The sequence below is a fragment of the Mesitornis unicolor genome, unplaced genomic scaffold (genome assembly GCF_000695765.1).
Source record: "Mesitornis unicolor isolate BGI_N332 unplaced genomic scaffold, ASM69576v1 scaffold24594, whole genome shotgun sequence".
Classification (NCBI taxonomy): Eukaryota; Metazoa; Chordata; class Aves; order Mesitornithiformes; family Mesitornithidae; genus Mesitornis; species Mesitornis unicolor.
The window spans coordinates 38,046-49,921 of NW_010178457.1; the positions used below are offsets into that span (position 1 = coordinate 38,046).

Genomic DNA, 11,876 nt, shown 5'->3' on the forward strand with positions numbered 1-11,876 from the left:
AATGAGGCACTGGAGGGATGGAGGACATGACAAGACTCACCCAGCTCACACGCTATCCCCGTCCAACCCTGGGGACACAGGCACTTGCCCGTCACCCGGTCACACGTTGCGTGGCTGTGGCAGACACAGCGCTGTAGACAGTTTGCACCATGCCATCCAGGAGGACAGGCTGTAAAGAGGATGTATGACAAAAGCCTTCCATTAAGAAGAGCAGGAGGAGGACACAGGTTAAACACAACCTTTCCCAGGCCACATCCCCTCTCACCCTTGTGATCGTGGAGATGCTGTGGGAGGTACAATCAAGTAAAAATGGGGCCACGACTGATGAGGAATTACCAGCGTAAAACTGGTGTGGGAACAAAATAGATGATGAAGTGAATTAGCTATGACCCACCAAATGTCCTCAAGATTTTCTGTGCACACCTACAAAAATCATCTCTTGGCTCCTACCAGCTTTCTCAACATGAAGGAGTGGAGTTATTGATTTCCCCATTTTCAGCATTTCTTTGTATAGTCCTAAAATCCCAACTCCTTTTCTAATTGATCTTGCTACCCACAGCTGGCTGATGACATTTTATAGTTCACCTGATTTTATTAAGCAAGTCTATTAATTCCCATCACAACCAGATCCTATGGATAGAACCCATTTTTTGGCATAAAACACACACACTTCTGTCATGAACCAGAGTAGCACCCTTTTAAGATGCTAACAGGAGCAAGGTCTTATTCTGCAAAAGCACAGTCATCAGAGGGTGGCTCATCCGGCCTCACACACTTATTGTACCTCCTTACTTCTGAAAAGAAACCTCCAAACGTATCATTAAAGGAAAAGGGTATGTTTGACAGTGTCTTCATACTTGACAACAGCTTTTAAAAATTTGGTTGTGTATCTGAGACCTTCATGTAAACCAGAAAAATTAGGTGCCAGGATCATCCACAGCAGCATCTCCAGCTCTGTGGCACTGCTTACAGAGCCAAGAACCTCAAAGGGGAGGCACAGAAAAAGGAGCCTTCTGGAATGAGGATGGACAGACATTTTCTAGCAGCTTGCATGCAGGGGCTTAGGATGTGTAACATAAGCCTCAGTGCAGCCTTTCTTTGCCAGCCTCTTTACTTAAGGGTCCTTGGAGTTGGGCTTGTTTTTGAGTAACATGTATTGGTCTCATTGCCAAGGCTGGAAGCCCCAATGCCTTTCACATGTGCTGGATTTAGCCTATGTCTGGAACAGCGTATGGTAATGATGCGGATCAGTCGGGTGCATGGGATGGTAAAGCAGACCATAGAAAAGAAAAATTTTTTGTTTAGAGTCATAAATGGGAGTTTTATGGACCTTTTTCTCCTTAATCAGCCTTCAAAACCAGCTCTCTTTCTAGTTTATGACTCCATTTCAGTCCCCTCTGCCCTGTGTACACTGAGTTTCTACACCCAGGCCCTGCAAGGCGGCATCACATATTTATTTAATGGACTGAACTGCCTTAATGTGCGGATACAAAACCAATGACAACAGAGCACAGTGAGCTGATAATTAAAATATACCAATGAAGCCCCCTGAGTAAAAGTTTTATTTTTCCCTCCCATAATCCTCTGGCAGTGGTTTGAATTTTTGACTGTACCTTCTTGGCAGGTGGCTCCTTTCCAGCCCGGACTACAAAGGCATGTCCCAGTTACATGATCACAGAGCGCTCCGTTGTGACAGTGACAAGCGTGGCTGCAGCCCGGCCCGTAGCTGTCCCCCTCGCAAGCTGCAATGAGAAAAGTCCATAAAACTCCATCATGACACATCAAAGGAAGTATCATACGGAGCAAACCTGAGACACAACCCATCACCAGAAAAATCAGTTTGAAACTGGCTCCCGATGACACACGTTTCATATCGTAAGGGCACCTAAGTCCATATATTAGCCATGCCTGACACTAAATAATGTGGCTTAAAAATATGTATCATAGCATGTTCTGAAGAGGTTTTTATCGAAGGGCAGGATCACTCAGGTGATGGATCAGCTGTCAGCCCCTGCCCTGCGGAATGCCTTTGTGCTAAACTAATGGGCCAGCAGAACCGCCGGCTTGACAGCCCAGGTATTTATTTGCATCCTGGTAAGAGAACTGACAACTTCATTGTTTTCAGTGTTCATTTTTCACAGCTGGATGCCTTCGCTCACCCAGACTTTCATTCTTTGGTCAGAGAGGGGTGATATTTTCAATGCATTCGGTTAAGCAGCTGGCTCCCAGGTGAAAACTTAACACAGCCATCTCGCAAATGTACGCTTGCTGCAGCTCCGTTTTCAGTGCTGCCGCCTATGAAAAATGGCAGTGATAAAATTCCTGTAGTTTCCATTGCACTGGAGATTTGGATAGCTTTAAATGGTGGAAAAGAGACAATACTGCTACCCTGTTTTCTTCAGATAACACCCAAAAAACCACCAAATGAGCTGATGAAGCTGGATAGCCTCCTTGCAAGGTTTCTGCGCCTGCCTTTACTTGCATGAAGCTGTCAGAGCCTCCTGTCACAGCAACACTGCTGGCACGCAACAGAGAGACAAAAAAAGGCTCTGATCTCTTCTCCACAAGAGCGGCCTGCACTGGCTGAATGTGACATCTCCCAAGATCAGACCCAAATGATGACTTCTCACCAAAACCTCTCTGCCTTTGAGGGTGTCAGTGTGCAGAACAAGATGAAGTGCTGTGGGAGCACATGTGTCTGGTGACCAAAAAGAGGTGTGAAACCATCTCAGCCTCAGGAGTGAACTTGGTTCACAGTTTCTGACCCATTTACAGCCCTTTTCTTCCCATTTGAGGACTTCCAGCTTTCCAAGGCAGTTCTCACAGACACCATTTCTCCCAGGGTTTCTTTTCAACAATGTTCATTTTTTGTCATTGCTTGGATCCCATCCACATTGAAACCACAAGAAAGTGCAGGAGCTCAGTCCCATCACAGTTAAAAGTTTGTTTTGCAAATGAGGCTTGGTTGCCAAGTTAGAAGTTCAGTCCATCCTACAGAGTTCTGGCTCAGTTTTGGAAGCAAAACTAAATATTTCCACAATACAGACCAGAACTATATCATAACCAAGCCAAAGGAAAAACCAGCTCATAACCAGGTCCCCTGACTGGTTACTAGTGGTTCCTGTGAGGTTTTTGGAGTATGCGTGCAAAGCTCTTGTTATGCTTACCAAGAAGACAAAAGAGTTTTCCAGTGAAAACTCTGGTAAGCAAGCAGAAATTTTAATTATTCTATTACGTGGATACAACCTTTTTTTAGTTTCTCTGTAGGATGATCCTGATTATCAAACTACCGTTCTGAAGGAGAAGATAACAAGTGACATACTGAAACTATTCTATGAAGTTCCTCAACTGAATGCACAAATATCCCTGGGACTTTTCTCCTTTCTTCATGGCCGTAATGGAAACAAGCAATAGAAAGGTTTAAATTATTAGACTCGTTCCTGGTTCAAAATTTTCCTCTCGGTGTCGTTCCTCTGTAAGAAAAGGATTTATTCATTTGCAGTTTTTAAAATCTCTATTTGCATGCACAGTAAAGAACATGTGAAACTCAAGACCAAAACATTGAGACTGGAAGCCAACAGCCATCAAAGGTGCTGAGGAGCACAGGGAAATAAGGGGCACTAACACTCAACAGAGTGCCCAGAAGCTTTGATTTCATGCAGCTTCTGTGGATTATTCTCCCCAGAATGAAGCTTCAGCTTTAAATTAACAGGGAATTTGCAAAGTCAAGTGCTCACACAGCACAAAATGTCAAACCCCTGGTTATCAGCGGCCCTAAGCAGATTCTGGCAGAGCCAATCTTTCCATGCTCTTAGTTTGCAAACCAATGTGGTCTCATTTTACCACAAGGAACTGCTTCTGTAAAGGTCCTGCTGAGCCTCAACAGCTCCAGAAAGAGACATTTTTAGTACTAATAGAATCAGGGCAGAATGTAGATGCTGAATCGTGTTTGGCTTCAATAAGTCCTAGACAACATGAGAATTTTTTTGGTGTTTTTTGTTCACTTGCTTTTGGAAACTGCAAAATTTGGATGAGTTTGTATCCAGAAAGGAAGGGTAAAACTCTGGCACAAAAAGACGCCAAATGTCAAGTCCTCACTTCTATATCACTGAGGCATCATGAAAGTCAACAAAACAGTTTAAATTTATTTTAGACACAGGCGATATACATTTCCTAAACCTCTTTTTTGGCTACCTAAAATATTTTAGGCAGACACTCAAAAAACTTCCAAACAAACCCAAAATAAAAAAAAACACCCAACACAACCTTAAGCTGAGGAAGAGCTTGCTTGGCAGATTTCATCCTAGATTAATATAATTAATTTACAAGCAATTGACAAACACACTCTTGTAATGGAAAGTGCTAGGCAGCTCCAACAAAAGGCAGTACTGTCCGTACTGCCCATAATTAGATAGCAGTGTATAAAATGCACTGCATGGCTGGCTTAAGATCAATTCAAATCCCATGATGTCAAAATTATTCCTCAATATCCTCCAGCACATTGCCTGCAATCTGATTACTTGAACACGAGTGCTGTCCTTTCAGCTGCTAGAGGTGGCGAGTCCCAAGAACCAGCAAGGGGAATATTAAACACCCGACAATGATGGGGAGTGGTGAGCTGGTGTCTCTGACCTGTGGTTGCCTTACTCCAAGCAGCTTTGGAGTGGTGTGCCCAAGGTCCAGTCTTAAAATCAAAATGAAGATCGTTTGGCCCAGAGAAAAGGAGGCTACCCTTTGCACAATTAACTGACCTTGCTCTTTTACTTACAGGCAAAAGAGACCTCAGAAGCTTTGGCACCTTCACCAGTGTGAGGAATAAATCAACGTAGCATAAAGCTCTAATGGCTGTGGTGCAAGAGAATAAATAGCTTTTTTCTCATGTGAGTAGAGGGGGCACAGAAGACCATTCACAAAGAGCTGCGTTTCTCAGTTGAATTTAGCAAAATATGTAACAAAGCTTCCTGGCCCTAATGCAGTCTAAGGAGTGGGGAATGGCCAAGGTGACACATTGCTAACTCTGTGGCTTGGCTGAAGGGCAGTAAAAGTGGGTTGTGAACAAGAAGTAAACCCTGTACCTGTTCAGCTGCACTTTTCTGCTCTGTGGTATGGCTACACAGCTCCCACTCTGCATCTATCTCACGGTCAGCTCATTAACCCACACCCACAGAAGAGTATTGCCACCACCATCCCAGGTGGTGGGAGATGGAGAGCTGAGCATTCCTATGAGGAGGGAGGCCACGGAGAGGCAAAAAGGACTGCAGCAGTTGGATGTTTGCAGAAATATCTATGAAGTGGAAAGAATCATGAGAATTGACCCTCCTGTAAATAAAAGAGATGGGGATTTTGCAGGAGAAGCCCTTTCAGAAGACAGGCTGTGTCACGGAGCAGAGGCAAATGAGGGAAAAATATTATCCAGAGCAAGCACAGCCCTCAAACAGGGCTGATTATAGCATGGTGCATGGCTGGAGAATAGAATCGTTTCAATACAAGTATCATTTCTCTCTATTTTCTAAACTAAACTGATTTTCTATTGCAGAAATCTCCAATCTACGGATTAAAGAAATCTTTAAAAAGTGTTCACTAACAACAAAAGTTGGCTCCTTGTAGAGCTGCTTTGGACCCCAATTCTACATCACAGTCCTGCAGACAGCAGTCATATTTTCAAAAGGAAGTATAGACCATGACCTCATCCTAAAAAGAAACTAGGAAGCTGAGAGGCTAAAATCTGAAAATCTTAAAAGAAAACACATTTGCTAAATTCTGCAACTGGGCTCAGTGATCTCCATATATCATGCCATGCAGCTAAAGAAAATGAATTTCCAATGAAATCTGGTGAATGATTTCATAGAAAAGCTAATTTTATATATGCCTGCACATGAACATACAAAAGACCCTTATTAACTCAAAAATTGCGGGACAATCCATACCTGTGAGAATCTAGGAAGTTGACTTTTTTCAAACAAATAGCTTTTCTAAGAATTAGTTAAGAAACTGTTTTCTCGTGTTCAAATAACAAAATAGCCCCAGCTCCAAGTTTTCTACTTTGTGCATTACAGAATCACAGAATCTCAGGAGTTGGAAGGGACCTCAAAAGCTCATCCAGTCCAACCCCTGCCAGAGCAGGATCACCCAGACCAGGTCACACAGGAACACGTCCAGGCGGGTTTTGAATGTCTGCAGAGAAGGAGACTCTACAACCTCTCTGGGCAGCCTGGTCCAGTGCTCTGTCACCCTTACAGTAAAACAGTTTTTCCTCATGTTCAGAGTGGACCTCCTATGCTCCAGCTTGCTCCCATTGCCCCTTGTCCTGTCATTGGACATCACAGAGAAGAGAAGCATTTGTAATCTGTCACTTTATATTTGATAATTAGATGATACACTAGAAACACAGATACAACATTTCATCTCAACGTTGCACAAAAATAAAAAGCAGAGATTTGTGATACAGGAGGAGACTGCTCTGCTATTTAAAAACTGATGCTTATAATGTTTGACACTGCCAAGATTAGTTAAAAAATATGATTTATGCAGCCACCAAAAATCGTTCCCTTTTTTGGCATCTTTGGAAGGGAATGTGACCCATCTAAAATTGTATACTGGCATCACCCTACATTCCCAGAAGAAACCCCTGTTAGCGCTGAAAGGGTTTGAGAGGGGGACTGGGGGTACGTACGCTGCTCGCAGGTCTCTCCCAGCCAGCCGGGCAGGCAGCGGCACGCTCCCAGGACGTGGTCGCAGCTGGCAGCATTCTTGCACTTGCACACCTGGTGGCAGTCAAGCCCAAAGAATCCATCTGGACAAGCTGAAAATGCAAAACATCCTTTTTTTAGCCAAATTATAATTTCTTTTTTATGTATAAACTCTAGCTCAGAGATCTGAAAACGCAAGGTGCTGCTCATCTCTTCATGGATGCTTTGTCTCACATTGCTCCGTGACAACGCTTAAGCACTAAAGCTGCTTCAAAGGTTAAGCCTGTGCAATTCTGCTACGCGTATCTCAGCAAAATGTGACCCATTTTGCACAAGCAACAGATTTCTGTATAGAAAAACATGGCTTAGAATATATTGAAAAGCCATAAAACAGGAGAGAGAATGGATCTGGAGTCACACAAGGCAGTACTTGTGCTTCTGTAATGGACAGAGGAAAAAGAAAATAATTCAACATAACGCAAGACCAGGGCGCCATCCCTGCTGATCGTCGTCTTTTGAAATGCAAAACGTATGCTCCCATTCCCTCTCCTGATACCTTTTGAAAGATTTTTTTAACAGTGAACATAAGCCATAGTGGTATAGTTCAGTGCTGAAATGAAAACCTGGCAAAGAAAACAGGTAGAGAAAACAAAGAGAATTTAAATGTAGCAAAACAACTCCAGGAAACTTAAGGAGCTCAGTACCTACAGCTAGGACACATAAGGAAAAGCAGGCCCAGGGATTCAATTTACATCTGTACTAGTGTTGCAAGCAGTGAAAATAAGCAATCAGTGCCCGTCAGTAGGACACATCATACCCAAAATGTTGCATTACGAGAATGTTAAGGCTGCTATACAAAGTTACAAAAAATTTATAGGAATTATGTTATCTGTGTAGCCTTAATTTAACCTCTCTGTCTTCATATATATATATGCGTGTGTTTAGGTTATGTACGTACACGTATAATTATGTTATACTGAATGATAATAAATCTGTAGGTACACAACTGTACATCATTCTTTCCGCAGAACCCCTGAATCGCTCAGTCTCAGGAGTGATGGTGCTCATAAAATGAACAGTTGTTCAATAGAGCTCTTTGTCCAACCTGTTCAACAAACTTATATTTAAAGCCTGATCCTCACAATTCTGCCATGAAATCAGAATGCCCGGCTTCCCAATACAGTCTTAGGACAATTATCACCACATACACCACCCAACGACCATCCGCACTAATTTCACAGCTCTCCGCCAGGTCAGAATAACACCATTATCCATATGCATCTTCCACTGCTGCACTCTTCTGTCCCTTTCCTTGCACTGCCTCCTCTGCACGCCCAAGCTCTTTGTCACTCTTACTATCACTTCCACAACTATAAATTCAATTGTCTAACAGAAAGCTCTGCTGTCTGCTTTGGATAAAAGGGTGAAAAATTCAGTTTAGTAGTAGGTAGTGTAACACTGCAACGTCTGCTTTGTCTTCTTTACTCTCAAAGATCCTGCTCAGCTTGTGACTACATGCAATTGTTTCATCTACTCAAAATCAAAAGGCTACACTTCTCTTCATCCTGTCCAGACTGCAGCTTCTTCTTTGGCACATGAAAGATTTCAGGTTTACACCACTTTGCAAGTACATGCTGCCTCAGAAAAACAGAGAAGTGCCTCATACTGACAGAAAACTATAACGCATCCCTCAGCCTCTGCTCAGTTCGTACCGGGGAGAGAGCTGTTATCAAGCTGTAAGGAAGAGACATCAGCATGTGGATTCAATCTTTACATCCTTATTTATTATGCTTCGGTAGCGTGTATGGCACAACATTCAATACAGGACTTCTCCTACTTAACCCCAGGTCACTTCAAAGGGTGAGCAAGAAATACACATTTCTAAGAATGGAAAAAAACTGGGAAATTAATTTATTTTTCCCTTTTACCTTATTAAAACAGAACTCTTGCTAGGCTGTCTTTTGATAATTATTAACTGCTGAAATCTCAAGAGAGAAGCCCAGTCAGCCTGTCCTGCGGTTGTGCTGATTTAGACAGCAGTTCTGAGTGCTGCACTTCACAGTGGCTATACGTTGCTGCTATTAATGCATCAGTTAATAAACATACTGTAGGAAAGGCCCAAGAAACCTGCTGTCTCCAATTTGTAGGCTGATTGTGTGACATTTTGGGATATTCAGTCAGATCAAGCAGTGAACTGGATAATTCTTTGTTGGCCTGATCTTGTAACTAGACACATGCCATGGGTCATACAACTCATATCAGAGCAGTGGGGAACAAAATTAAACAAAATTATGTTGCAGTGAAGACAATCACAACCTTCAAAGCAGGAGCAGCAGATGCTGTGCACTTCACAGAATTAAATCAATTATAACAATTGCCTTCCCAAACGGGAGCAGAGCAACCCCGGGGCAGGGCATGGTGACCTGTTGCACTCATAACAGAGATGCAAGCATGGCTGGCGAATGCAGGCACCCCTTGATTCCTTTTGGGTTCACTTGCTGGACAGTTCGACTGCCTGACATCAGGAGTCCATGGCCCACGCTTCCTGCATGTCAGATGGTAATGTTTATTTGAATATTTGATAGCTATTTATTACAAGAAAGATTGTTTTCTGGGGGTCAGGGAGGGGGACTGGTTTTTTTTACTTGCCTGTTTGTAAGTGCATTAAAACCAAAGCCCTGCAGCAGTGGGTAATAATAGTAGGCATCGTTTTTTGGAGGAAATACTACTTACATTATCTATTCTTTAACAGGACAGGGAAAGAATTTACAAAGCCACCTTTTGCTATGATTAGTGCCTTTGCACAGTCCAGGAAGGAAGAGGCATTAATTGCTGCTTCAGTTCAGGAACAGCCAGAACTCCACATGTGCCTCAGGTACCTTGTCCCCAAGCATGTAACATTCTCCTCTCAGATAGGAAAGAGACCTAGTGGCATTGCTAGTGGCATCTTTCTCAAGGACCCACCAAAAATGATTCATTTTCCTTTGGTAATGCTAGATCTTGTGAAGAAACGTTCATTATTTCTTCAGCATTCTGGCTGTATCTCCTGCTGCTTTCAAAAAAATGCAGATGAAGCCTTTCTATGCAGTTCATACATTCTGCAAACATTTCTTTATAGATTATTTTGTTTTCAGCCTTATTTGCAATGTTAGCTACTTTGCAACTGAAACAGTTTTGCTCATTTTGGAGCTCTTTTGAAAGAGTTACAAGACTCACAAGGTTCAATTTTCCAATGGACTGAGCAGAGCTGAAAGATGGAGCAGGCAGGTATCACCTTCAAAAATGTGTAATTTTCTTTCAGAAAGTGTCTCGATAACTTTATTCTTACCCATTATTATGACATGTGATCACATCCCTACTGGAGGGGCACCAGTGCAAGTGGTACAAGGTGGAGATGAAGAACAGCAGTTTAAAGCTGACTCAGGGCAAAGCACAACTGAGAAACTGATGGATGGACAGAAGTACTTTGAAGAGTGTGAGGCCTCTTGGCAGCATTCTGTCTGTACCTGAGGGCAGAGAACTAATTCACAGCAAGGTCTCACAAAACCACAACCGGGAGCAACGGTATCTCCTGCTACTGGTTAGCTTGGAAACTGTCCTGTGCTGGTGCATGGTGATGTGGCTTTGGCTGTTATATGTATTACTCATAGGCGATAAATGTAGACACATACCAATTTGAGTGAATATTGCAAGTATCTTCTAAGCTATCACGCTGTCTCCACACTTCATGCTTTTTTTCAGAGACTAAATCACATACAAGGTCTTGGCTTATACCTCTAAAATACTCAAGTCCAGAGAAGTGAAAAACTTGCCTTGATTCAGTCAAAATTTAATTACTACTGAAGCATCACCCCATCTCTAACACCAAGGCACGCTCAGGCCTGATGGTGCTTTTCCCTTAGGTTGGCTGCCTTGCCAAGGGATGAGCACTGGTTACTGGTCAAGACACTGCAGCACGTCAGATGGTAATACAAGCAGTCAAAATGGCAAATACAGGCTTGCTTGACCATAGTGCCATAAACCCCTTAAGAGCTTCCCACAGTGCTAGTGTGCATCCACAGAGGCACAGTAAGATGGACAAATCTGGTTAACCTCACCATAAAGAGATACTACAAAGCCCAATATTGAGACTTAGCAATGGCTAAGATTATATTACCAATGCTAACAAATATAACAAGACACTATGGACATTTATGGCAAATCATGAACTTGAAAATGTCCACTGAAGTTATGTTTTGCAACAGGGATTGCCTTGTACACCTACAAAGCCCTACTTCATGCTGAAGGTAGCAAATTAATGCAAAGGAACAGCAGTACTTTGTTCCCACCTGAAAAAAAGAAAATCAATCCCAAAAAAAAACCCCAAAGGCAAATTTGCCCAACTTCCACAATTTCAGCTTGAATTGGGATCCCGTGCTGCCACAATGCAAAATATCAGAAACAGTGACTGCAGGCTCAAACGCGCACATTGTGCAGGGGCATTATTAATGTTACTCATTAATATTAATCAACACTACATTTTGTAAGGTACTGTCTTCTCCTATGACTCTGAACAGAGAAGGCTGCAAAAGTTTCAGTTTCAACATTTCCAGCCCTTCCCAGCTATGGGATGAAGCATCAGCAGTATGTGAGAGGTCCAAGGCCACTCAGCCGTGCCAGGTCTCAAACTCTACGTTCTTGTCTGCAAGGCGCAGAGCTTCGCTGACGTGGGTGGACTGCCACAAGGATGACAAAAAGCACATCCTCGCCAGAAGGAAACCCTGCCAGTCTCCGAGTCCCTAAAAACAGAAGTGCTACAGCTTCTCAGGGAAAAGGTGCCAAGAAGGTTCTACCAAGAGCAAACCACCCACATGTTTTCCTTCATCTCCATCTTTTGGAACCAGTCAAACCACTCTGGTTGAAACTTTCTGCGTGAAAAGCTAGCACAGGTCAGCTCAGAGCAAAGACTCTGCCTGCCTGGGAGACAACACAGAGAAAACAAGGTCTTAAGGACAGTAAGAGCTAAATTCTACTCTGCCCTCCACAACCTTCTTTCAGGAACTTAAAAATATAAAAATGCCCAGTATGGCTGATTGGGAAGCTGAGACTTTTTTTTTTTTTCAGTAGACATCATCCAGGCTTCTCCATGCTCCTCAGAGCTACTTCTGCAAAGGATATTTAGCCTCTTCATCCCCATTTTGATTCCTG

At 42.9% G+C, this 11,876-nt stretch overlaps 1 protein-coding gene across 1 annotated transcript in view; it reads right to left on the reverse strand.

The window, feature by feature from the left end:
• Positions 1–11,876, reverse strand: part of LOC104539042 (multiple epidermal growth factor-like domains protein 6) — an 85,102-nt gene that overhangs the window by 17,216 nt on the left and 56,010 nt on the right. Inside the window, 3 exon segments of the mRNA XM_010182466.1 lie at positions 41–169; positions 1,614–1,742; positions 6,674–6,802. Coding sequence (XP_010180768.1) covers positions 41–169; positions 1,614–1,742; positions 6,674–6,802 — 387 coding nt within the window.